Source organism: Anomalospiza imberbis, chromosome 24 (genome assembly GCF_031753505.1).
Source record: "Anomalospiza imberbis isolate Cuckoo-Finch-1a 21T00152 chromosome 24, ASM3175350v1, whole genome shotgun sequence".
NCBI lineage: Eukaryota > Metazoa > Chordata > Aves > Passeriformes > Viduidae > Anomalospiza > Anomalospiza imberbis.
The window spans coordinates 5,042,001-5,069,188 of NC_089704.1; the positions used below are offsets into that span (position 1 = coordinate 5,042,001).

General features: G+C 51.1%; 1 protein-coding gene across 1 annotated transcript in view; it reads right to left on the reverse strand.

The window, feature by feature from the left end:
- POU2F3 (POU class 2 homeobox 3) overlaps positions 1-27,188 on the reverse strand; it is a 39,090-nt gene that overhangs the window by 6,370 nt on the left and 5,532 nt on the right. The window contains exons 4-9 of the mRNA XM_068172212.1: positions 18,743-18,777; positions 5,814-5,918; positions 4,548-4,650; positions 1,455-1,537; positions 1,147-1,329; positions 215-356 (exon numbers count right to left, since the gene is read on the reverse strand). Coding sequence (XP_068028313.1) covers positions 215-356; positions 1,147-1,329; positions 1,455-1,537; positions 4,548-4,650; positions 5,814-5,918; positions 18,743-18,777 — 651 coding nt within the window. The remainder of the gene's footprint in view (positions 1-214; positions 357-1,146; positions 1,330-1,454; positions 1,538-4,547; positions 4,651-5,813; positions 5,919-18,742; positions 18,778-27,188) is intronic.

Genomic DNA, 27,188 nt, shown 5'->3' on the forward strand with positions numbered 1-27,188 from the left:
ATCACAGTGAGAGCCCCCGGGAGCGCTCGTGCATTTTGGGACCATTTTGGTTCATCTTGGGTGCAGCCCTGGCTGGGCTCTGGTGCTGCCCAAGGTGGATCCATGGAGGAGATCCTTTGAATAAATCCCTGCTTTATTCTTCAGCTCTGCCCAGCTCTGTTCTAGGGCAGCCTTCCCAAGGCATTGGTGGCATTTCTGTCTTGATGTCACCTACCTGCATCACTGAGCCACTTCTCCAGCAGGGGCTTGAGCTTGCACATGTTCTTGAAGCTCAAGTTGAGAGCCTCGAAGCGGGAGATCGTGGTCTGGCTGAAGTCATTGCCGTAGAGCTTCCCCATGGCCAGGCCAACGTCCCCCTGCCAGGGGACACCCAAATCCCAGCGTGAGCACAGGGAAACCCCTCCCAGCTGTCCCTGCCCCACACAGAATCACAGAATTAACCAGCCTGGAAAGGACCGCTCAAGCTATGCCAAGGGAGGCACCTATCCAGTATAGGCTGGATATCAGGAAAAAGTGTTTTACAGAAAGGGTGATAAAGCTCTGGAATGTTCTGCCCGGGGAGGTGGTGGAGTCACCATCCCTGGGTGTGTTTAAAACAAGCCTGGATGTGGCACTGGGTGCCAGGGTTTGGTTGAGGAGTTGGGGCTGAGTTGGACTCGATCTTGAAGGTCTCTTCCAGCCTGGTGATTCTGTGATTCTGTGACGTTTGAGATCATCAAGTCCAACCTATGACCCAACACCTCCTCATCAAATAAACCATGGCGCTGAGTGCCACGTCCAGGCTTTTTTTAAACAGTGACTCCACCACCTCCTTGGGCAGATGAGTCCAGATCATTCTTTCAGTGAAGGATTTATCCCTCTTGTAGCCTAAACTTCCCCTCAGGCTTCTTCCAGGATAGCTTCAGTCTTGTTTCCATGACCTGCCTGCCAGGGAAAGGGGATTTATTCCCCTCAGGAATCTGCCCCCACCCCTGAATACTGGGGAAGGTGCAGATATCGAGGTTGTGGTGGTGAGGTGCTAGGAAGGGTTTGTCTCTTCGTGTATTTGGAAGGGAATGCTGCAAAATAACCCAAATTTACCTAACCCAGCCTTTCCTTCATCCACAGCTCTGCCCCAAACTCTGCCTCCCATTCCCTCCCTCTCACCTGTGTGAACCCCAGCTTGATCCTCCTTTGTTTGAAAGTCTTGGCAAACTTTTCCAGCTCCTCCAGGTCGCTGGGCTCCTCAGAAGCTCCTGCTGGGGTCAGGTGCTTTGCCACTTGCAAGTGCTGGGGGACGTCCAGGTGGGGTTCAACCGAGGAGCCAGGGAGGCCAGAGCGCCCCACAGCCTGTCCAAACCACCCCAAAAAAGGTGCTCAGAGTCACAAACATAAAAAACCACACTGTTTCCTGCGCCATCTTCCCTCCTTAAAGCAGCAGGTGGAGTTTGCCACGCCCTCAGGTGTGTTCTTACCTGGGAGGCCAGGCTGGGTCCGGGCTGGGAGAGGAGGAGGCTGCCCTGTTGCTGAGGGAAGGAGAGGAGGTTTGGCTGCAAAGCTGAGGAGATCAAAAAGAGACACATCTGGTCAGTGAACACCCCCAGGAAAGCTCGGAGTGGGAAGCTCCATTTGTTATTTCTTGCCCAAAATACAAGAATTTCAGCCGTTAGGAACGAGTCTGGCTCTGAGCTGGATCATGAGAACAAAAAGGTTCTTCCCATGGCTTTTTAGCCTGCAGGGACTATTACAATAATGACAGAAGTGAAATATCTCATTTGCTGATCCCTGCGTGTCACTCATCACGCTCATGCATTTTAGAGACCTCTAATCTTGATTTTAGGTGCCAAGCAGCAGAGAATTTCCTACATCCTTCCTGGGGATTTCTCTCAGTGCTTAATAATTGTAGCTCTTAGAAAAATGGACCTCTTATTTCCAATATAAGCCCTTGTGACTCCAACTTTCAGCCACTTGATCTTGTTAAAAAAACCCTGATCCTCCAGTTAATCTCGTGAGCCCTCCCACTCTGCTCTCAATTCTACATTTCATTTTCAAATGTCATTTGGAAGCCATATGACCCTTTCTTCCCTACCCTACTGTATTTCAAATAAATTGAATTTCTTTCAGAACGTCGGAGCTGACACGAAATGATGAAAGGAAGAAAGAAGGGAAATCCATAAACGCAACAAAAACTGGGATTTATGGAGAATGTGTAATTGTTTCGTTGACAAACTGCCAAGTACAAACCTATATCTCTTAGAGGGAATGTCCTACAGGATTAGGTTGTGTAGTTCCCTAGAAATTTAGTTGGTATCAAGTCCATTGTGAGTGAAACCTACAGAATTTAGTGAGGATTTATAACCTTGCTCAGAGCAGTCAATATATTTAATTGAATATAACTGACAATTACAGGGAAATCCATAGAAATTTATGGACTTCTGCTAATAAAAGGGAAAAACATAATCTCCAGAATCAATCACTCCCTCCTCTCTCTCTGCCTTTTCTTATTTAATTTAGATCTGATGTGCACAGTCCCATTTATTTACTTAGGCTGGGGTTGGAATAAGCCTTCCCTAGCACTGGAACAACTTCAAATTTCAAATCCAGGCTGGTAATGAGGTGCACATTTTTACCAGTGCAGGTAATTAATCACTGCAATGGCTTTGCCTTGGGACATGGCAGATGCTCTGTCATTTGGAGTCTTTAAAATCATGATTGAACACCTCAGCTCCAGCTCCGAGGGAAATGAAGGGCTGGATTCAGGAATCACCGGTCTGACAGCTGAGATGAAGATTTCAGCAGCAATATTTAGACTGACAGGATTCCCAAAATCTCCGTGGCTCTTCACTCCCACCTTTACAGAGCTCTCCCACCCATGACTCTGGTGTTTGGATTTTACTGGGAATGAGGAATAAGACCTGGGGATTTATCTGACAGCTTCAAAACACAAGCAAACTAAAATTCATATCCCTGTTGGAAAGGTTTAGCCCCCAACCAAGCCCCTTTGGCCAGGAAATCCATTTATGGACCCACAGTCCAAAATCAGGAGACACTCAGGGCATTCCCTGATGGCCCCAGGGACAATTCTGGAATATTTTCTGCCTTTCTTCAGAAGGAAGAAAACTCCACTTGAACCAAATTCCACTTCATTTTCACTCCCCACTGGCTGTGCATGCATGTGGCAAAAGGATCATTAAAACCTGGCAGTCAGTCATGCAAATGGAAATGTCCTGCACAAAAATCCAGCTCCTGGCCAGAATATCCAGTCCTGGTCAAGCCTGGAACTGGAAGGGGTGACAAGCAAACATAGCTGCCAAAAAAAGTCACTGAACTGATAAATTCTAATCTATCAAAGGCAGCAAGTTCTGCTTTGCAGTAAAATATGTTTATTATTAATGAATAAAAGCAGGCAGCAAGGAATAGATTGCCCTGACCATATTTCAAACTAACAAATTCAAAAATATTTGTAAATATACATCAAGTATTTTTATTCATCACTCAGCGTCATTTGGCAGAGAGGAGAATTTATATCCTGTCAGGAAGAAATAAATTCCCCTCTTGCTTTTGGAGTGTGTGAACCAGTGGGTTCAAGCTGCAGAGATTTAACGTTATAATCCTGAATTTTAGTTCATTTGGAGGGAGCTCTGTGCTGGAATAAATCAAAGCACAAGCAAAGGGTCCAAATCCCCTTGGATCTGCCAGGTGATGAATTAAAGCCTAAAACATCCTCCATCCACATCCCCGGGGTGGGAGAAATGCTGTAAAAATCCTGGGGACAAAAACAGAATTACAGGGACTTTCTCAAGCATGGAGCGAGTCCTCAGCGCTTTCCTGGAGCTGATTTTGGGAGCAGGGAGACCTTTCCTGTCCTTTGGAATATCCAAACCTCTCACTCTCATCCCGGGGCTGCTCCTGGCTAAGCTGGACCGGTTCTGCTCCTTCCCGGGATTTTTCCAGGCTGGGATCCCTGCCTGGCCCCAAGGTGGCACTCGAGGAGCGCACAAGGCTCAGGTGCCAGCAGCATCTCCCGCACGGATCTGGGATCATCCCCGGGGTGGGAACCGGCAGCATCACCCTGGCAAAACCCGACATCCAGAAGGGAGGCTTTGAAATATGTATCCATCTCTGTCGCCTTAGGATTTTCTATTTTCTATCTATTTGTAACCTGCAGTTCTTTAGTGTAGAACTCTGAACTCCACACACACTGTGAGCTGCTGCTTCCCCATTTGGGGCAGACACAACAATTCCTCTCCAGGCCTGGGAGTCAAGGACACCTCACTGCCTCAGGCCAGAGAGATGAAACAAAAGTGAGTTGGGGGAGCAAACTTGGGGTAAATGACTTCATTAGCTGAAGCTGTAATTGGCAGATTCACACCCAAAATGCAAATGGACCAAACTTATAAAAGTGTGAAACCCATGACCAATTCTCCATTTTGGGAGGGTTTTGTCTGCCCTAAATGTACCTGAAGGCCCTTCAATGAATAGAACTGCTTTTTATTCTCTTAGTTTGTCTGGCCTCTGTTTTTAGGTAAGCCCAAACATGGCATCATCTCAGCTTTTCCTTCTCTTACCTTGTTGTCCTGCCTGAGACTGGGACAGAAGGAACTGGGGGACTGACTGCATGTGCCCAGGAAGCAACACCAGCTGCTGCAGGGTGTGGAGAGAGCTCATGTCCTACAGAAAAAAAGCAAAGGGAACAATAAAACCCAAGGATTTATGCTCCTCAAACAGCATCTCCTCACAAATCCACGCTAAATTTCTGCAATTTCGGGGCTGGAGGGCTGCAGGACCAAAAGTTTTAGGTGAAAGAGAAGATTCTGTGCATACAGAGACCTCCATGTGGAGAACTGTCTGCTTGTCCCTGGAGAAGTTAACTCTTGGTGACATTTTTGAGCTGCAGATCCAAAGGTTTCAGGCCTAGGAGAAGAATTCTCACTGAATTTGGGGAATTTGGGGGCTGGAGGGCTGCAGGTCCAAAAGTTTCAAGTATGGGGGAAGAATTCATTGCATGCAGAGACCTCCATGTGGAGAAGTGTCTGCTTTACTCTGGAAAAGTTAACTCTTGATAAAGACATTTTCGAGGCAATCAAACTCTGGTTGTTAAAACGGTGAAACCTCTCGGATTTCAGTTTCTTCAGATAAAGCATTTCCAGAGTGAGCTGCCTAAAATCACGCAGCAAATTGCAGCAGCTCACCAACAGTGCTTCCCACAGGACTCATCTGAAGACTGGGGGAAATTGAAGAATCCCTAAACTGTATAATGGATCTGAATACCCCGTGAAAGAACAAGGGAAGGGATTCCTGAGCATCTGTGTGGCTGCCTGGCATCCATCTCCCACTGGAATTTAACAAGAGTTAAGTGCTGAACTCCACATTTTCCACCTTACGGAAAAAGAAATTCCCTCGAGGAATTAATTTCTTCCCTGGTGTAAATCAATTTGAGGCAACAACAGGCTGAGATTAGGAGTTAATCTGGCCTAGAACCCTATCTCCAACAATGGCATTAACCAGACACTCATGAATGAGGAAGAGCAGGGCAAACATTATCAGACATTTCCCCACGGTGCTGTCTCAGCCTCCAATTATTTCCAGTCCAAGGGATTTCCTGACCATGGGGTGGTTTCCCTGCTCAGCAAACCCTCTGAGGAAATCTCACCCCAGCACGTGTCCAGTCTACCCTTGAAAAGCCGAGGAGGAAGATGAGGATTCACTTTTCCAGCTCGGTGCTCCTCACCCTCTCAGGCTCCTTTTCCACTGGCCAAAGGAATTTGGGGAGGGGGTCGGGAGCAGCTTTTTTCCTCTTTTCCTGGCATTCCAGGGGCAGCCAGGTCACTCACCCCTGCGATTTGGCTCCCTGGCATCATGGATGATCCCTGCACGAGGTGACCTGACCGAGGGGGGAGGGCAGATTGCAAGGAGTCGCTGAGGTCCTCGGTTTTAATCTGCAAAAAAGAGCAAAGGAATTGTAGAATCAGAGAGCAGGGAGGAGGGATGAGCAGGAGCAGCGGGAAGCTGGGATCCATGAGGCTGGGAGAGGCTCCACTCAGGGATTTTTCTGCTGTTTCCATCGCTGAAAATCACGGTTATTCCACACTCCTGCTCTCCACTCTATCCCATGGACAGTTTTCCTGCTCTGCCAAGCCCCCTGGCACTTTGTTCAATTAAAACATTTCAGGAAACAACCAATTTCAAGCAGCTTTTCAAAATTTAAAGCCTTTTGTGGAGTTTTAATGAAGACAAGAAGCAATTCCCCTTTCCAGATCACAACTCAAACCCTGATAGGAGGGCTGGACATGGAAAACTTCTCATTTTTCCCTGCATGAAACAGAGTATGGTACAAGGGGATGGGAAAGGATAAGTCATGGAGGAAAAGACCTCAAAAAACCAGAGTAATCTCCCAGTCTTGAAAATGCAGCACTCCAGGCACCAAATTAATTTGTTCCATTTCTACCAAAAAAGCAACAAGAAATTGCAAGGAAGATCTCCTTCCTCAGTTACAAGCTGTGGAACAATAACTGGAAAACTTCACAGGTGTCCAGTGGTCTTTTTGAGCTACTTTAATGTTCTTGCAAAGTTCTTGTCCACAAGAAGATAACGATTTTTAAATCCACATTCTTAGAAAAAAAAATGCACCCAGGGACCAGAACTGAATCCTTGTTTCTGGTTTATTCCACAATCTCCATGTTAACTTCTAACTTTGCTAATACATTTTAAAAAGTTGATTTATTAAGAAATAATAATAATAAAAATCTGTTCCAATTATTGTAGTAGCTGAAGTCTTTTGGTAGTGCTGACTGGGGCACTGGAGGGAGGGGAGGATTTTGGAAGTTTTTAGGTTAATTCCTGGAAGGTGAGTGAGGAGTGTCCATGCACAGGGGACAGGTAAAAGGTAGAGAACTCTCCTCCAAGAAAAGATTCACCCAAACCTTTTCTCAGCACAAGAACACCCTGAACAAGGATTATTCCTCATCACAGCAAGAACAGTCTCTAATTTCCAAAAACTGGAAAAACCAGGAGGACTCTACAAATGAAACCCCTGAAGATTCACCCTGACTCCTAGGAGTGAACTGCCCCAGGTCCCACTAGATCCCTTCCAAACCCCACATCCCCCAAAGGTGAGCAGGGTCTTTGCCCCACTGATGGGGCCTTGAGGCCCTGCAACCTCCTCCCAGCAGAGGGGAACAAGAAATCCAGCTCTCCAAACCCATCCCGAGCGAATGTTTCGGGGTTGAAGGAGCTTTTCTGCCAGTTTGAGCAAAGCAAAGAAATACACGGAATAATTTCAGTTGGAAGAGACCTCTACAACCGTCGAGTCCAAGTTTTGATGGATCTCCACGAGAGGAGAAAAGGAGGAAAATGGGATCACAAGAAGCTCAACAGCTCCAGAACAGGGAATTGCAACGTTCCCCTCTGCATTTTGGAAGGTGCTGCTCGGAGGGAAGGTGATTACAACACCCCCTTTCATTACAACTCGAGCTCTGGACACCGCCGAAACTCGTTTTGCAATACTCCCAGCTCCTTGCAGCAAGAGGTAGACATGCTATGAATTCCAGCTCTTTCCTACCTTTCAGGTTGGCATGATCATCCCTCTTAGCTTGGCAGGGCAAAAGAAAAAAAAAAAAAAAAAATCAGGTGGAAAGATCTTCTTGATCGCTATCGACAGCGATAAGTCACTGAATGTCAGGCAAAAAGGCTCAGGAGGACACCCCGTTACTCCTGAACCATCCAGGCACTCCAGGCACGTGGATTTATGGATGTTCTTTGCATTAAAAAGAATCCATCAGAGGCAAAAAAAAAAAATAATTTAAAAAATTTAAAAAATAAAAAATAACGTTTGTCTGCTTCATCCAAGGCTGAGCAGTCCCAAGAAATTGAAGTTTTTGGCGGCTCAGAGAGCCGGGCTCTGGATCCCGCCTGAGCTGCGATCCCGATGGCAGTGGGGTGTTGAAGAGGCACGAGCCATTTCCAAACTGAAATCAATTTTTCCAGCTGCCAAGCGGGACGAGCTGGCGGCGCTCCAGGGAGAAAGGGGTGTGTAGCCGCATCCCGGCATGGCTCCATGTGAGAACGGGAGGTGGGTTTGGCAAAGCACCGGCTCCCGATTTAAAAACAACAACATCTCCCACTGCTCCTTCCCCCGGCCCTGGAATTCTCCCTCCTGCGCAGTGGGCGGGAACCTGGGGCTTGTTCTTGACAAATCCTTCTCCCCCTTGCACCTATTTCCATTGGGTTTAGGCTCAAATTTACCTCGCCCTCCTCTTCCTCTCCCCGACAGGCCTGCAGCTGGCTAATTGTTCATTAGGAGTTCGGGATCTATCCAAAACGTTGGGGATGGTTTATGCAAATCCCACTCTTTCGTTTTTTTTCCCTGGCTAAACCAGCAATATTGCCAAGTGTACATTAAAAAAAAAAAAAACCAAACCCAAAAAAACCCCAAAAAACCACACACATTGTGGGCGAGGCCACTCAATATCATGAGACTCCCTTAAAATAATGTAAATTTCTCATTAATAAAACGAGGGGAGGAGTTGCCTCCTCCTTTCCCAGTGCATCTGCCTCAGATTTGCAGAAAATGCCTGCAAATATGGGAAAAGTTTTCCTTGAGGAACAAAAAAAACCCAAAGAAACGGTTGAAATGAGGAAATCCTCAGAGAATTTGATGTGAGCTCTGCTGAAATATTGCAAGTGAGAAACAGTGATCTGGGTAAAACCGGGAGCAGAGATCCCACTGGGATTGCTCAGGATCTTGGTTTTATAGGATGATCATGAATGGAGAAAAGGGAACAAGAAGTCACGGAGAGACTTTGTTCCCACTGAATTTTACTCGGAAAAATAACAGCATTTAAGGAAAGCAACCTGGTCTGGTGGAAACTTCACTGCCCATGGCAAGGGGCTGCAATGGGATGATCTTCCAAGCCAAACCATTCCATGGAAAAACGAGCAGGGCAAAGAGCAGGACCTGCAAATCCCCGCGGCTGAGGTGAGGCGTGGGGGCTCTTGGCTGTGAATCTCCAGCACCTTCCTCCCTTCGGGGCCCAAGGGGAGGCCCAGGGCAGGGCTGGGAGCAGGTAACGGCAGCTGGAGGCACGGGAGCTCCTCTGGGCCAGGGCAGGAATCACACTTGCAAATCTCAAGTAGATGTTTGGATGTTTTCACAGCCTTGAAACAGGGTCAGCCCCCGAGCAAGCCGAGTGAAAAACACAGGAAGGGTGACTGGCTGCAAAAGAGAGAGTCCCTTCCGTAGTTGGCTTGAACAGCTGCAAGGATGGATGGTTTCTTACCTATCTCTGGCCTAAACACGAAAACAAAAAGCAAAACAAACTAAGAAACACACTGAGGGTGATGGAAAATGATCAAAGCTCCGGAGCCTGCTTGCGTAACTGATTTGTGGAAGGTGTTTCATAAACATTTCATAAGAAGGAGAATTATGAAGAAAACATCTCCCAACCTGCCTGCAATTACTGCACAAACTCTCTTCCTTACCAGTAGGAAGAAGGGGAGAGGAAAAAAAAAAAAAAAAAAGAAAGAAAAAAGATACATCTGTTTTGTAACTGATCCGTGAACTTCTGGCAAACGCTCGGCTCGTGAAAACATCCTGCAGACATCTTGGAGAGCCATGGAAAACTGGGAAATTGGGAAGATTCTTCTGAGCAGCTCTGCTTGCTGCTGTTCCCTTCAGGTTGACCAGCGTTGGCTTCCATGGGCTGGTGGTTGGATCCCACTGGTTGGGCTGGAGCCCTCCATGGGTAATCCCAGTTTAGGGAGAATCTCAATGTCTTCCCCATCTGTCAGAGCCCAGAGTCCTCCTTGGGATGAGCTCCTGGTGTGACACACACAGTGCTCCATCATCCTCCTCGCTCAGCCACCAATTCAGAGCCTCCAGTCCTCTCCCAAATGCAGGGCTGGATCTGTCCTGTCCAAGCCCTGCACCAGTTATCAGGCAAGAACCACATTAGTGGGAGATGGAAGACAACCCCATTTGTTGTGAAGCTCCTATTTAGCCAGTGACCTCTTTGAAACACATTTATCTGCCTCCACATCTGCCTTATCTCACAGTCAGAACCGAGTTTAAGAGTTTGACTCACTCCCAGCCCTCCAGAGCAGAGGGGAGAGGAGGATCAGGTGCACACAGAGGGTCTGGAGCACCTGGCCCTCGCTGAAAAGGAACAACTGAGTCACCCCCAAATGCTTTGAGTCACCCCTAAGTGCTCTTCAGCACAGCAGGGATGCCTCAAGCTGCCCCAAAACCCTTTGCCTCGAGCCCAGGGAGGAGGATTTAAGCTGGAAACTGGCATTAAGCTGGATCCAAGGCTCCTGCAGCTCGCTGAGCCTTCCCACCTTGCGATGGCGTAAGTGCTCCGCCGTGAATTACCCGCACACGTGGGCCCCATAAAATAAAAAACACACTAATAATAAATTATGGCAATAATAATAATAATAATGGGGTTGCAATTACTATTTCCACATGTACTATCCTGCACATACAGCAGGGCTTAACAGACACCTGGAAAGAAGGCAAAAAACTTTTATGTCAATGCCACGATATTCACCCTGTAATGTTTATATCCCACTGAAGGCTGGGAATTTTTGGAAGCTGTCAGCATGACAGAAAGGAATTCAGCGTAGGATTAACTCCCAAATAGGCTCTGTCCTAAAGCTCAGCCATGGCAGCACGCTGGAAAATTCAAATGCAATCCCAAACCTCAGCACACCTGCATCACCCTCCACGAGGCCTTTGAGTTTATTAATTGAGGTCTGATCTGATAGGGTTTATCCTCAGCTTCAGCTTGGGATGTAAATGGTTGTGCTGGAGTCAAAGTAGGGGTGGGAAGTCAAAACTTTAGGAGCAACCAAGCTGCACGCTCAATGGGAGAAAGCAAACAGAACCACACGCAGCTCTTGTGGGCTCTCTGATACAGCTTTTCCCTGGAATTTTTGCTTCCAAACAAACAGGGAAGTGAGGGAAGTCCCCCCTTGCTGTGCTGAACCACAAATGATCACCTGTGGCACAGGAGCTGGGCAAGGGAGAGGAGAACCACAGCAGAGGTGGGAAGAGCACCTGCCCTGCCCGGCCACGCTGACACCTGCTCAGGTGGGAGTGTCCTGGCCAGGGCTGCTCCCACAGCCTGGGGAGCACAGGGCCTGCTGAGTGCTCTCAGGGGCACAGAACTGCTGAAAAGGTACTGAAAAAGCAACTTACAGCACCTTCCCTCTTAGCAGTGCCATTCAGGCACGTGGGACCTTCCCTGTGGGCATCCCGAACTGGGAGCAGTTTAACAGGAGATGCCATTTTCTTGGTCAGAATGGCCAGGACCTCCACTCAAAGCCCGGGAAATGATTTTCTCACCATCAAGGCTGGGATTTCTGCCCTGTCTCCCTCCCAGGACTCCCCCAGCCCCAGCCTTCCCTGTGGGCATCCCGAACTGGGAGCAGTTTAACAGGAGATGCCATTTTCTTGGTCAGAATGGCCAGGACCTCCACTCAAAGCCCGGGAAATTATTTTCTCACCATCAAGGCTGGGATTTCTGCCCTGTCTCCCTCCCAGGACTCCCCCAGCCCCAGCCTTCCCCTGGGTTGCAGCACTGCTCTCTGCACCTCTCTCTCTCCCCATTTCACTTGCCCAACTCCCAAAGCTCTCCAGAACTCCACCTCTGCCTACACCTCCGTGCTTATCTGCTGTGCTCCCACCCTGGGCTGCATCCCTGCCCCTTTCCTTATCACCCTGATTTCACACACACCACTCCATGGCTTCTCCCCTGCCCTCCTGCAAGCTCACACAGGTCCCCTGGAGCCTGAGCACGTTCCTGTTCCACTCCAAAGCTGCCTTATTGGGATTTTCTGGACTGAGAATGAAAAATGTCCTTTTTTTTTTCTTTTTTTTTTTTTTTCCCATGCAGCCCTTGCCTATGGGGAGGAATCTCTGTTTGTTCAGGACTCTCTGTGCCTTCTGGCAGTGACAAATGCAAACACCTGGCACTGTGTGGATATCCCTGGATTAGTCATCCATGGGGAGAGTGCCCACACAGCCCAGGCAGCCCTTGGTAGGGACACACTTCCCACCACATTTTAGGGGGAATTAACTAAGAATCAGGCTGGGGCTGGCTCCATCCCAGCTCCACGGGCCTCTCCCGTTGGTCCCTGGCACTTTTGGCACCGGCTGCCACGCCCTGGGGAGCTGGGACAGGAGAAGAGCAGCTGGAGGGATTGCATTAACCACAGCAAGCAGTGCCATTAAAAGAGAAAGGGAGAGGGAGGAAGGTGGGAGAGGGAGGAAGGTGGGAGAGGGAGGAAGATGGGAGAGGGAGGAAGATGGGAGAGGGAGGAAGATGGGAGAGGGAGGAAGATGGGAGAGGGAGGAAGATGGGAGAGGGAGGAAGATGGGAGAGGGAGGAAGATGGGAGAGGGAGGAAGATGGGAGAGGGAGGAAGATGGGAGAGGGAGGAAGATGGGAGAGGGAGGAAGATGGGAGAGGGAGGAAGATGGGAGAGGGAGGAAGATGGGAGAGCATCACACAGGGTTTCATTTTGGCTGGGGGGATGAAGCCCAAGGGTTGGGGGAGCTCAGAGCCAGCTCTCTGCTCCCAACCCATGCAAATTCCATGGGCTGGGGAAGCAGGCAGGAGGGTTCCCTGCTGGACAAACCCACTGATCCCACACCGAGCACCTCTGGGGAGGGAGAAAGTGCCCTCTGATGTCCAAAATTAGAGGCTTTGCTGGAAACCCATGGCCTTCCCCTCCGTGTGCTGGGACCTGCCCTCGTGCAGGACGGGTGCAGGGCCCCACCCTGGCTGGGTGGTGCAGGTTTGGGGTGAATTCTTGGAGCTCAGCAGATGAAAGGCCTTCAAGGACTCCGAGTCCTCTCCTCATTAGTGGTGACTCCCTGAGAGTCACATCCAGGCATGGCAGTTCGTGCCACTCAGCCCTCAAAAAAGATGCTGGGCCACCTGGATTGTGGCTGGCCAGTGACAGCCGTGCCTTGGGCTGAGTTTCTGTTGTGGAAAACAAGTTCTGTGACCCTTCAGACAGATCCATGAAACTGGGGTTTGTCCCTTGTGAGCACAGAAAGCGTTTCCCGAAGGATGAGCAGGGAATTTGCACAAAGATCTCTGTCTCTCCCTCTCAGACACATCTGAAACAGCTGTACCCAGTATTTTGCCAAGGAAGCAGGTGTAGGAATCACCTTGTAAATGAAGTTTGCCCTTTAAAAGCAGGAGAACAGGAGTTTGGGAACGGACTGCATCTGGATGTTAAGGAACAGATAAAATGCAGCCAGCTCTGGGCTGTTGTCAACAAATTAATTCAGTGGTTTCAGTCCACCTCTTGAGAAAAACAATTAAAAAGGCCAAATCCTCGCTCCTAATTGCATCCCCCTTTCCCTCACAAGCTCCCCTGGCCTGTTTTGGAGTTCATTCCCAGCAAGCTCATCTGAGGTGCCAGAACAAACCCAGCCTGAAGAAGGGGTTCCTCTGCATATCTGTCCTAAGCAAAGCAGGGCCAGATTTAGGCACAGAGGACTTTCCCTGGAGCCAGGGCTTTCTCTGATGCTTTCCCAAAGGGCTGCATTTCAATGAGGAGCCTGCACACAAACAAATTTATGCAATCAGCCTGTCCCTAGGACAGAGCAGGGAGACTTCAAAAGGGAAAGGCCAGGGCAGAGCTGAGCTTAGATCCAGTGTCAGGCAAGGCAGACACAAGGCCAGCCCTGATTTCCAGCCAGGGGAGGCTCAAGAGATGAAAAGCAGATGCAAGACTTAGGCTGATCCCCTGGGGCAATGGGGAGAAGAGAGAGTGAAATCTGAATTGATCCCCAGAGGGGAGAAGGAAGCAGGATGTGAACCTCCCCTTGAGAGGAGGGCAAAACAGGACTGGGATGGAAATCTGGAGGGCAGACTGAAACCTGAGCTACCCACGGGGAAAAGCCAAGCAGGAACAGCAATGACATCCAGGGAGCACATGGGATTAGGGGGAGGTGGGAACACGGAGCAGAATGAAAAACTGTGCGAGAGATCCCCGGGGGGAGGGAAGCCCTGGTGCAGCGAAATTAAATGTGCAGGGAGTTTTGCATCCCAGATATTAATAACAAACTACCCAGCGAGTTAGGCCCTTCTCTGCACCTTCAAAAGGATGGAGGGGAGGAAGAACTTGTCTGTGGTTGAGCACAAGACGATGAATCAGAGGATGGGAGTCCATCACCCAGCTGTGTCAGGGAGCAGGCCCCTGGATTCCAGTACACCCCAATGTCCACGGGCAACTGGCCCATGAAGCATCCCCTGATCCCAGCTGCAATCACAGAGCTCAGCATCTTTGGGAAGAGCCAGGGAGTCAGGCCCACCTTGCAGAGGCACCAAGGGATGCTAAATCCATTAGCAAAGAGCCTTCAGACGTGTGGGTGGAAGGTACCAAACGAGGTCAGGGTGTTTATCAAGGGCACTGAAAAGGAGCCACCAGGGATTTCACATCTCAGGTGCAGTTTGCCCACTTTGAATTTCTCACATCGTGTGCCTACAGGACATCAGCTGTGGAGCCCTGAGAACTCACCCTGGTACCTCAAAGCAACTGCTGGAAATCCCACACAAACCTCCAAAATTAAAGTTTCTCTGGGCAAGGACTGTCAGATATGAACAGAGCAGGGAGAGGAGTTAGACAAGGAGGTCCTGAGGGAAGGGAACCCCCTTCAGCACCTCTTGTGAGAGAGCGGGGCAGAAACACACAGGAGGCTTGACCTGGTTTTAGAAAGGAGGACTTTTTCAACAGACCCAGCTGGAAAGGCTTTCTAGGAAGCCTGTTGGAAATCCATATCCTCACTACATCCCCTGATTGGGGTGAACCAAAGACAGCAAAGAACAGGAATAAAGAACCAACAGGAAAACTGAAGCTGGGCCTTGCTCAGGCACCTCAGCGCCTGCCTGTCTGTCCTAAACTCTGTCAAATCTCCCAGCCAGATCAGCTTCAGATCGATGTGACAGATGATAATGACAGGTTTGATAAACAAATGACAGCCTGTCCTGCAAGGTCAGCCTTTTGCTGGCATGAAGAGTGCCTGGCACATTTGGGTAGGGAGCAGAGGCAGATCCTGCCCAGCTCTGCTCACACAAAAACCAGTCAGCTGCATTTCAAGAGGGACAAAAACCGGTCAGCTTCATGTCAGAGGGACATCTCCCTTCCCAGCTCTGGGGAGCAGGGAGGGCTTGCAGAGGAGCTCTCATTCCCTCCTCTGGAAGGAGGAGAGCTGATCCTGCATTCCTCCCTGGACCAACAAGGTCCTGCCATCACTTCCCTGCTGGAAGAGCACTGCTGGCTTCAGCAGCTGTGCATTCTCCTCCTCCAGCTGCGGATGGATGCACACCACCGTGAGCTGGGCTCAGCCCTCACACCACTCACACAAGCCCTGGCACCTCCCAAAACCATCAGCCCTCCATCCGTGTGTGCATTGCAGCAGGCAGCATTATCCCAGGGCTTAGCTCCAGACACCTGGCTCTCCAGAGCAGCTACAAAAACAAACAATCCAGCATTTCCTAAAGGGGAATTCAACCCCAGCAGACCTGGGGAGACCGCAGCACCTGGGCAGGATCACCACACGGCAGCCAGGAAAAGCTGCAGCACTCCCAGCCCTTGTCCTGCTCCCATTGGAAGGCAAATTTTGCCAGAGTCGCTCAGATCCATCCCTGGCCACCATCCCAACCCATCAGGAGGCAGATGTCCCCGTGCAGGCTGCCAGCACCGAAGGTGAAAGTTTATTGCTGTGCCTTTGCATTTCCCTCGCCATAAACAGGAAACAACCAGCATTAGACTCGCTAAATAAAAAAGCCAAACCAGATAGGCAAGGCTGAAGATGCTGCTTTTTCCATCCACACCCTTTTCCCTCTCATTCACATACAAATTACTGTTGCATCCAGGTGGGAGGAGAGTTTGAAGAGGGGAGGGAAAGGGGGGGGAGAGCAGAAGTGTTTGCCAAATAGGCTGAGGGATCAGAGGGAGCTTTCTCATAAAGCACAGGGCTGACCCACAAACTGCTAGAAAACCTCAAACTCCCCAAGAGTTTCCCTCCCTCCCCGTTTGCAGGGTGAGAGCAGCCCCAGCAGGGAATTGGGAGGCAGGGAAGGGGTCTAACCAGGTCACTCCACCCTTCCCATCCCGCCTGGAGCACAACACGGGAGGGAGGGAGGGAAGCAGACCTGAAATGTAGGCCATCTACAAAGGCTGGGGGAGAGGCTTAAACGATGTGAGATTTATGATCTTCAAAGTGATTAGAGCCCAGCACTCCAAATAAAGGCAAAGAGAGCTCCTGCAGTCAGTTTGGAGTTGGGTTTCAAACCATCCTGCCCTGGCTTCGGTTTGAAAACTTGAATTGCAAGCTAACAAAAAAAAAAAAAAAAAAGACATCCAAAACCAACCTCAAACCCCAAACCAAATTAAAAAACCCACCAACCTCCACCCCTAATGAAAGAGCACAGCACCTGATTTTACATGAAAACACTTTGATATTTCCAGCTCTCCTCTCTTCCTTTTTTCCCCCGTCATTTGAAATCTATTTGCTGAATTGAGGATGAATTCACCAACAGCTGAGGTCAACCCTAAATGTGAGTGTGGAGCCCGTGTGCGTTCGGGCTCCTGCTCATTTAAGAGAATAATTAAAAATAATAATTATTATTTTAAATAACAATACTTCCAAATAGTAATTATTATTTTAAATAATAACGATTTAGAATCATTCTACCCATGGCCTTGGGAGGGCCAAGAGAGGGAGACAAAGAGCCACTTGCACAGGCCTGTGTCCACTCAGGGACTGTTACATCCCATCCCTGGCATCACTGCAAACCCCTCTGGTGGATTCTGGGCAATCAGAGCAGATTAGAAATAAAATAAAACAATAAAACGAGCTCGTTCATAGTCTTTTGCTTTTTAAACCTTGCTAAATCCCCAGCTAAGTCGGCTATTCAGTTACACAGACAAGCTGGAATAAATTAATTGGATTTTGTGGAGCCGTTTTGGTGGAGGGAGGAAAATAAAAGTGGAAATGCTGCTGCAAAAAAAAAAGCAAAAAAAAAACCCCAAAAAACCAAAAACCAAATGTAAAGCCAGAATTTCTTTTTAGGAGGAGGATATTTCTACTGCCTGCAAGCCTGGCTGCCCCCACAACTTGCCCAGCATCACTCAGAGGAACACAGAGGATGGTGGGTCAGATCAGCAGTGAGTGTAAATCAGCGCAGCTCTCCTCGATTAACCCCAGCCCAGCTTCCAGCTCCGGCACCTTTGCGGTGTTGCCATGGGAGAAGTTTGCAGCGGGCAAGGATCTCGTGCTCATTTCTATCTGCAAGGAATTTCCTTTTATCAGCCCTGGTGAGCAGATTGGATTCTTCTCCGGGCGGGTGCAGAGTGAGCCTGTGCTCTGGGCTGGAGACACAGGGCTTTTTGTTTGCAGCTGGGGATTCCAAAATCCTGGAAGATGGCTGAGCGTGTTAAGACACCTTTGGTAGGAAAGGGAGACCCACCCAAAGCTGGAGCAGCCAAAGCAAGCAAACAAACAGCGGCGTGGCTGACATTTGTCACTGCACAGCCACCAAGGGAAGCTCCAGGGACAAAAAGGCACGTGGAGAACGTGGAGCTGCCCGGTGCTGCTCGCAGGGAGCCTTTGGGAAGGATTGGAGCCCTGGGATTTGGGGAATGCACATGGGAAGCGCTGTGCCAACATCGGCCTCAAGTCTGTGCGTGGAGTTACAGCCCCTTCTGCATTCCTGGCTGCAGCTCCCACCCTGGAGTCCTGCAGCAGGGCAGTGTTTGGCTCTCCAGACTCCTCTTTTCCTTGCCAGGGCTCAGTCCAGCTCTGCTGGCCACAGGAGGCCTCAGCTCTGAGCTCAGAGAGCATTTTCCTGAAATCTCAGAATGATTTGGGCTGGAAAGTCCCTTAAAGCTCATCCCATCCCACCCCTGCCATGGGCAGGGACACCTTCCCCAGGCTGCTCCCAGCCCCAGTGTCCAACCTGGCCTTGGGCACTGCCAGGGATCCAGGGGCAGCCACAGCTGCTCTGGGCACCTGTGCCTCCCCACCCTGCCAGCAAAGCTGTGTCTGCACAGCTCCAAGGGCTCCAGAGGGCTGTCACCTGCTGGTGTGACACTCAGGGATTTTCAGAGCCACTCAGGAAGGTCTGCAGGAGCAGACCTGACTCATGGAGCCGGGGAATGCTTTCAGCTGGACAAAGGAGAGGAAGAAGAGCACACACAGCCGGGACACGGCCCCTCAGCTGCTCTTTTTGCAATTGGGGTTTGCCTGCCCATATTTTTATCTGCTGCCTTGCAGACAGGAATTTGACCTGTGCACTCCAAGAGCTCAAACCAGGTCATTTTTAGTGCTGGCTGACACTCCTGAGTCAGCCCCGTGCCTTTGTCCCTGCACACCACGGAGCTGCCAGTGCCAGTGTCACAGCACTGGGGCTTTGAGGACGGATTTGTACTCTTGCCACCATAACTGAGGTGCTTTTTGTTTCTAAATGATGATCCAAAAAATTGCAAAAGCCAGAAAACCCCTCAAGCAAAAGGTCATTTAAAGGAACTCTCTAATTAGCTGAACTTCTATGAATTAGGGAGAGGGAAAGCAGAGGTGTAATCTGTCTTTGTATCCCACAAGGGGAACTGGGAAGAAATTCTGTGGTCTGCTTAATGGCAGCTTCTGACCTAACAGTTTTTATCTCTTAGCAGCATGATGAGCAGGTAAAAAACAGCCACTCCAGAAAGGAGGAGAATACCTGGGAAGCCAGGGAGCATCTTACCTGCCTGTTAAAGTCCAGCCCATTCTGTTCATTCCCTACAACGAAACAAAGAGAAAAACATCTCAGTATTAATGACAGTCAGCACTGGTGGGAGCTTTCCAGAACTTGAGAATGAACCAGAAAATTGGCCCTGGAAGGGCAGGTAGAGGAAGAGGAAGGAGAAGAAATGGAAGGATGAATGTTTCTGCAGTAGTTAGGTTGTGCCAGCCTTTTGCTGAGGGATAATAAAAGTGTTCCTGCCTGGGAGATACGGGAAAGCACGAGGGAGATTCCAGCAGAGGTGAGCTGGAGGACATCACCAATCTGCAGGGAAGTGCAGGGCTGACTGTGGGAAGGGCCAGCAAACAGGTGGCCAGGGCTGCTCACCCGGGATCTTCAGGAACCCGCGTGGCACCGGCTAATTACGGCATCTCTGGAGGAACACAGGGTGCCGTGGGGTTGTGCTCAAGAGGCGTCTCCTTGATTCCAAAAGAGATTGGCAGGCACAGGGGGAAAAATCAGACAGGTTTCAGCCTGAAGGTACCGCACAGGCCCTCACTCATTCCCCTTTGATGATAAACATCCCACCCCCCCCCACATCACACCTGCCAAATTCATCAAGAACATCACAGAGCAAAGGTTGTGCTCTCCACAGATCTGAATGCTTTAAGGGATTCCACGAAGCTCTTGAGCTGCAGAGGCAACCCCAAGACACCCCTTCCCTTTGCAGCACATTCCCCCGGCCTTTCCCTGCCAGTCCAGCCCGAGTTTGTGATAAAGAGCCTGGAATTGTTCACATCCCACCGGCACAACCCCCCAGGCCTCCTGCTCCTGCTGTTTTTTCCAGGATAATGTTCCCCACGAAGCAGAGCCTGTGCCCTGTGATCTGATCAAGCTCCAACACATCGTGTGTTCCAGCAGCTCAGGGCTCCTGCAAAAAGCTTGGGAGAGGCTGTGCAGGCAGGAGGGCAAATCCAGCTCTCCCATGGACTTTCCTCAACTGAACAAGCCTTTATCCTTTCCCAGCACATTTTTTTCCATGCACAGAGTATTCCCAGGTGAATCAGCGTGGATGCTGAGGGGGAGTGTGCTTGGTACAATTATCCACGGATGGCAAAACATTGGAGAGTCAGGGATAACAGAGCTTCGTGGCTGCTCTCTGCTGTTTAGAAACAGCCCTGGAGATCGAATCTGTGACATTTAAAAAGCACTGACTGTGGAAACAGAGCTGTGGGACTGTGCTGTTGAGCAGGGCCACTGCAGAACGAGCTGCTGCCCCCTCAATTTGACATCTCCTCACCTTCTGTACCTCAGCCAGCTCTGAGCTTCCCCCCCAGTTTGAGATCTCCATCTCCTCACCCTCTGCACCCCAACCTCTGAGCTGAGCTTCCCCTCCAGTTTGAGATCCCATCTCCTCATCCTCTGCACCCCAACCAGCTCTGAGCTTCGCCCCCAGTTTGAGATCTCGTCACCATCCACACCCTAACCACCTCTGAGCTGCCCCCCCAGTTTGAGATCTCCATCTCCTCACCCTCTGCACCCTAACCACCTCTGAGCTGCCCTCTCAGTTTGAGATCTCCATCTCCTCACCCTCTGCACCCTAACCACCTCTGAGCTGCCCTCTCAGTTTGAGATCTCCATCTCCTCACCCTCTGCACCCTGACCAGCTCTGAGCCCTCTCCCACAGCCTGACTGCATTTCTGCCCTGCTCTTCCTGCCTTCCTCCCATCCTGCTGTCTCCCAGCATTTCCCCTCCCCAATCTCAGTCCTTTATCTCTTTCGCCCGTGTAATTCCCTCTCTCCAACCCCCTCTGCTCCCTGTCCAGCTCTGCCCAGCTGCTCCCTCCCCAGGAATGGGGTTCATTCATTGCGTTCCAGCCCCAAAAGCCAAGGAGGGCACATCCAGCGATGGGAATGCTGATAGCGTTAATGGGTGATCACAATCAGCATCCACACACCTGAGCAGGACCGCGGGAGCATCTTCAAGGCCTGCAGTTTCTACTTTTGAAACCCCCACGGGGTGTGTGGGGGGGGGGGGGGGGGGGGTGTTTGATGCGATCTGGAGGCAGCAGCTGAAGGGAAGCAAAGCCAGGAGGGAAGGAGGAAATAAAAGTTCCCAGCTGCTAAAATAGAACAGGAAGGAAAAGGTAATCTCCTGGTTCCTTGGAGACAGGAGTTTCACTCGCGTTCGGTGGTGATGAGGCAAGATTCAAAGAGCTGCAGGGGAATCCCTGGTCCCAGTGACGACGGCTGAGTCACCACCATTCACCCCAAAACTTGGAACCCGAGAGGTGCAGCTGGAACGGAGCTTCCCTGCACAGCCCTACACCCTCCAGCACAGCCTTTCCCCCTCTCCCCATCTCCTCCTTTTCCCTCCCTCCACAAGCTCCTGCAGCTGACACACTCAGACCTTTTCTTTCTCCTACAAAGTCACACACAGCATCCTCCAAGTCCCTGCAGATCAACGGGGGGTGGGAGATTTGGGAGCACCCCAGCCAGGAATTCTGTGCCAGCTGAGCAAATCTTCCTGAGCCTGGCACTAACTGGGATGTCTACGCCTGAGGGAGCTGCCTGGGCAGACAGAAGGAGCATTAGGCACCTCCAGAGGCCATTCCTGCCCCTATCTGAGCCACCCATCTTCCTGGCATGAACGCCCTCTGGAGAGGACAATTCTTCCTGGCTGACTCCAAAGGGACCCAGGGGCAACCAGTTCAGCCTCAGGTGTCCAAGAGGGAGAGATTTAAAACCGGGAGGGGTGATTTCTGCTGCCCGTGGTTATGTAAATGGGAGCTGGATACACAAATCTCTGCAGGACCGGCGAGTGTTTGGGCACAGATTTATTTGCAAACAAATCTGGTCCCTTTTTTTTTTTTCCTGTTTCAGTAAATGTAAGAGTCAAGTGATTGCAGCTGCGAGCCAAGGTTTGGGTGTGATAGGGATAACAACTCTCCTCTTTCAGTTGAACTGTAACTTTCCTCCAAATGTTTTATAAAAATAGCCTCAGATTCCTCCCGGTTTCTGTCAACATCAGGACTCACACTGCAGTAGTCATTTCTCTCCTTAAAGGAACGAGCTGTTCAAACAATCTGCACTTAAGATTTAATCTTTTCTAGCTCCAGGAGATAAAAAGGAAGAAAAGTGTAAGTGGCAGCAGATTCTCTCTCCTGCTGCAAACTGCCAGAACTCTACTCATTTTAATGGAGCTTCAGCCCAGCCAACAACTTGATTTTTTTTTTTTTCTTTTTTTTGCTGCACGAGCCAGACACAATGGCATCCAGAACCTCCAGAATCAGCTAGATCAGTCCTCCCCTTCCTGAAATTCCACGAGGCTGGGGAAGCCCTGGGATTTCAATGGGGGAAGGCAGCTTGGAGCCCCTACAATTCCCAGCAGCTCGCCCATCACCAAGGTTTCACCCCGCTGTTCTGGGTGCTTGGGAGAGCAGTGATAAGCTCAGCTGGCTCCCCGAGCCCAGCAGCCCAGGGTTGTGCTGCTCTCCTTGGTTCACCTGGCAGCTGTTTTGCATAGCCCTGGCATCAGATCTGGTGCGAGTTTGCCTGGGGAGGTTTCTCTGGGGATGGGAGCAGCACAGCAGTTCCGGGCAGTTCCCCCCACCCGCTGCCATTCCCTGGAAAACCCAGGGAGAGGGATCCACGGGAAGCAGCAGAGCTGCAGAGCCAGTCCGGCCCTGCAGGATAAAAGCACCCTGATGGGGGAAAAGGAAAATCAGGGTGGCCTTCATCTTCACACGGGCAGCCACAGGCAGGTGTCACCTTCACGGAGGGACACCAACAGGGCTCATCCCTCTTCCCAGGTGCACTCTGAACTCACCCCAGGCTCTGGAGGGCCAGGGGGATGGGGAGGTGATCCCAGCCTTCAGCAGGTGTGTCACCTTCATGGAGGGACACCAACAGGGCTCATCCCTCTTCCCAGGTGCACTCTGAACTCACCCCAGGCTCTGGAGGGCCAGGGGGATGGGGAGGGGATCCCAGCCTTCAGCAGGTGTGTCACCTTCATGGAGGGACACCAACAGGGCTCATCCCTCTTCCCAGGTGCACTCTGAACTCACCCCAGGCTCTGGAGGGCCAGGGGGATGGGGAGGGGATCCCAGCCTTCAGCAGGTGTTGGGGAATTCCTGCAGGGAATCAGTTTGCTGCTGCACATTTGGGAGGGAAATGGGGAGCGGCTGAAGGGCGCTGGGGGAAGCAGCGCCAGGCAGACACCAGGCAGGGGGTTCGGCTGCCTGGGCTGAGGTGCTGAAACTTTTAGGTGCCTCACTGGGAGCCAATTGCTCCAGGCTCCCTTTGCAGCCATGCAGAGGAAGCAGGAGCTTCCAGAGGGCAATTCCTCTCGCCCCCAGAGATAGATGGCACAGGCATGAATCACCCTCTGGAGATCCCTGCTTCCAGCAGGCACTGCCTGGGGTGAGCAGGTCAGGCTGCAGCCTCAGAGGATCGAATAGCTAAAATTAAGATTAATCTCACCTATCCTGGAGATTTTAGCACCCCATCTGAGGTAGCACAATGCCACAGGAGATTGGCAGAGCGGGCTGGGTGCAGGGTGCCTTTCAAGAGGCATTTCTGATAAATTCACTGGTTCAAATCTCTCACCTCAAACAAGGTGTGAAGTAAAGAGATTGCCCAAGCCCAGGTAGAGAAAAGGGTGGCAATTACTGCAGCTATAACCAGTACTTGTCCCACAAGCTGTAAACGAAGCCAAATGCTCACCTGCACTGAAGGAATAAGCAAAACAAGATATTCAGCACGAAATACTCCTCAGGATTTCCACTGAATTTGGAAATTCAGGCAAAAACCAAGGCATAGCCTTCACGCTGCTGTTCCCAGCAGCCACGCCAACGTTTCCCAGAACCAGTAAGAGGCCCTGAACACTGGGAGCTCCCTTAAATCACCTTTTCCCCATGGAGTGGCCACCCCTGATTCGCTCCAGCTGCTCCCACCAGCACTGGGGGGAGCAGGAACTGCAGCTGAGCAGGCACCAGGCAATTCCCAGGATTCCCACACGCCCTGCTGGGATGCTTGATGCTCCCAAGGCACTTAAAAAGTGCTTTTTAAAGTGTGAGCAGGATGGGGAGTTTCTGAGGCAGCCAGGTAGAGCTGCAGTTTTAATCTGAACTCTTTGCTCCGAACCATCGGAGCATCTCCTTGGGAAAGCCAAGGCTGGTGAGCAAAAGTGAATCTTGTGCTGACTCAGACAGCTCCAGACTCCAGGGGAAGCTTTCACTGAACACTCAAGTGCTTCATTTGGCTGGAAACCCCTGGGTTATAAAAATGCCTTCCCTTTGTCAGCAGTGCCTCAGAGAAACCCCCAGCCCCGGTCCCTCTGCAGCCCCTTCGTGTGGGGCAGGGCGAGGGGGAGAGCAGGACAGCCAGTGTGGGAGACTTGGGCACCTTCCAGAAGCAAACCCGAGGGCAGCAGTTGTTCCCACGGAAAACATTTCACCTGCAGGTGCTGGGAGAGGGCAAGTCTCTTCTCCTAGACCAGAGGCAAGAGGCAGATCAGACCAGCTCTTCCTTTGCCCCTCTAATTCAAGTCAAACCAGCCTTTTGTTCCCCTTTCCCCTCCCCATCCTTTTTTATCCTCTTCCATAATGGGATGTTTAAGAAAAAAAAATAAAATATCCCAACCTCAAACCCTAATCACCTTCATTTGAATTTCAAATATCCCCCTCCTGGCCTCCCCCACGCCCCAACTGACTCGGAGCTGGGAATATGGAAATTTCTCCTGCTTGCCTTAAATGTGGCTGTGCTATGAAAATCATCAGCCTTATGCAAATCCCAAGCAGCCCCGATTGCCATAGCAACCAGCTGTTTCCAGCCCAACTGCTGCAGCTTTCATTTACCCGGGACTTGTCCTGGGGCTCTGCATGGCTGCAGGGGGAAGAGACCAGAGAAATCCTGGAGGCTTTGAGGAAAGTTTCACGAGGGAGAGCCAGCCTTGGGGAGCAAAGGCGTAGCCCAGGACTGAGCTCAGCGTGGGGCCGGGAGAGGCCAAGTTTCCTCAAAAGACTTTGGCCTGGCAAGCTGCTTCCAGCCCGAGCTGAGGAGGGAACTACAAAAGGCAGAAGGAAAAAAAGCTCCAAGAAAAAAAAAAAAAAAAAAACAAAAAACAAAAAAAAAAACAACCATGCTGGGAGACAGCACGGGCTGAGCACCTCCCAGCCCAATCTGCCATCCCTTACCTCTGCTGGATGCTTTCACCTGAGCTAGGGGCTGACACAGAGGCCAGAACCTCCAAACCTTATCCCAGCGTGATCCATCCTTTGGAAGGATCCATCCTTTGGAAGGATCCACCTTCCAAAGAGGCTCCAGCCCATGGCAATGCCACAAACAGCCTCTTTCCCAGAGCCCAGCAGAGGTCAGGGCCCCAGCACCTGCAGACAGCTCCCAGCCTGCAAAATGCGTGAGAAGAGAGCAGGACTCTCACCTGGGAGCTGAGGGCTGAATTCAGTCTGGGGCAGAGGCAGACTGAGGCAAAGGCTCTGATTTTCCATCTGCCGTGGCACGGATTGAATGCAAACTGCGCTGGCACCGGGAGGGGATTTGGCTGGGCTGGGAGCTCTGGTGTCCAGTTTCAGAGCTGCCCTGGCTCTGTCCCCACTGCCAGGGGACCCGAGGTGTCCTGTGGCAGCAGCAGAGGAAGGGCTCGTGCTGACACCTTGCCACGGGATGGAGGTGGGGATGAAGGATGGCATCCACAGGGATGGATGTCACAGCAGGGTCTCCTCAGAAGGGACACTGGGGAGCAGATGCATCACAGCCCCTCAGTGCCTGATTTTCTCGAGGTTTAAAGGGAAGGGTCTTTCTTAGTCCCAAAGATACCTGCACTAGTGCTCTCCAAGGGAGGCTGAGGGCAGAACTCACAGCTGTCTGAGGGGCAGCTCCAATCTCTGCTCTCTGTGACCCAGGGCATGGCTGGAGCTGTACCAGGGGAATTTGGGATGAATCTCAGGGAAAGGTTCTTCCCCAGAGGGTGCTGGGCACTGCCCAGGATCCCCAGGGAATGGGCACAGCCCTGAGGCTGCCAGAGCTCCAGGAGTGTTTGGACAGTGCTCCCAGGGATTTTGGGGTGTCTGAGCAGGGACAGGAGTTGGACTGGGTGATCCTGTGGGTCCCTCCAGCTCAGGACATTCTGTGATCCTGAAGCACTCAGAAAAGTTACCCAAGCTGCCATGGCCACTGAGGCTAGAGCTCCACCAACCCCCCCAGCCACGCTTCTGTCCCCATCCCCTTCCCCTCCAGCTCCCAGGCTCAGCCACAGAATCAAAAAATCACCAGGCTGGAAGAGACCTTCAAGACCATCGAGTCCAACCCAGCCCCAACTCCTCAACCAAACCCTGGCACCCAGTGCCACATCCAGGCTTTGTTAAACACACCCAGGGATGGTGACTCCACCACCTCCCCGGGCAGAACATTCCAGAACTTTATCACCCTTTCTGTAAAAAACTTCTTCCTAATATCCAGCCTGTATTCCCCTTGGCACAGCCAATCCCCCCATCCCAGGTGATGCCTCATGTTTGAGCTTTTCTATTTTTCAGATTCTGTGCTGCTTCAGTGTGTGGGTCTGGGGTTCACATGAGGGGATGGTGAGCTCTCTACACAGAGCAGGGAGACAAAACAATTCCTGCTCCAGCTGGGCACCAAGGACAAATGATCCAAATCTCAGGCCCAGGAGCACAAACAACGTGGGCTGGAGAGAGGAAAACAAGCAGGATGGGACTGCATGGGCTAAAGCTGGAATGGGACAATGAACTGCAATGTGCCAGTGGAGCAGAGCTGATCCCAGTGAGAGCCCCCGGGAGCGCTCGTGCATTTTGGGACCATTTGGGTTCATCTTGGGTGCAGCCCTGGCTGGGCTCTGGTGCTGCCCAAGGTGGATCCATGGAGGAGATCCTTTGAATAAATCCCTGCTTTATTCTGTAGCTCTGCCCAGCTCTGCTCTAGGCCAGCCTGCACAAGGCATCCCAGGAGCCCTCCCCACAGGGCTGCAGGGCTGTCCCATGGGGCACCCCACATCCCCCCAGAGCTGGGGTGCCCAGCACAGCCAGCCCTGCTGGCAGGGCCCGGCTCCCCGGGTTACAGGGTGGGGAGGGAAGATGCTCGGGCTGCCTGCAGCTATTCCCTTCCCCGTGGTTGTGTTTGAAGCGCTTCCCTATCGCCCTTTTTGTAAAAGCTTTGGCTTCCCCCCCATAGCCTCAACAGATGAAATCAAAGGGAAGTAGCTCGGCTTGGTGTAACCTGTTTTGATGGAGGAGATAACCGGGGAACAAGTGTCTGACACAAACAAACAGACAGACAGGGGCAAGTCCCACCTCAGCGTTCTGTTGCATCAGATATCGAGGGCTTAGATAAACCACAAGAAGGGGGAGATCTCTGCCCCCGGGGCTGCAGGACCAGGGGCGACACTCGGCACTGCCAAGCCCCCACAGTTCCCATCAAAAAAATCAGCGCG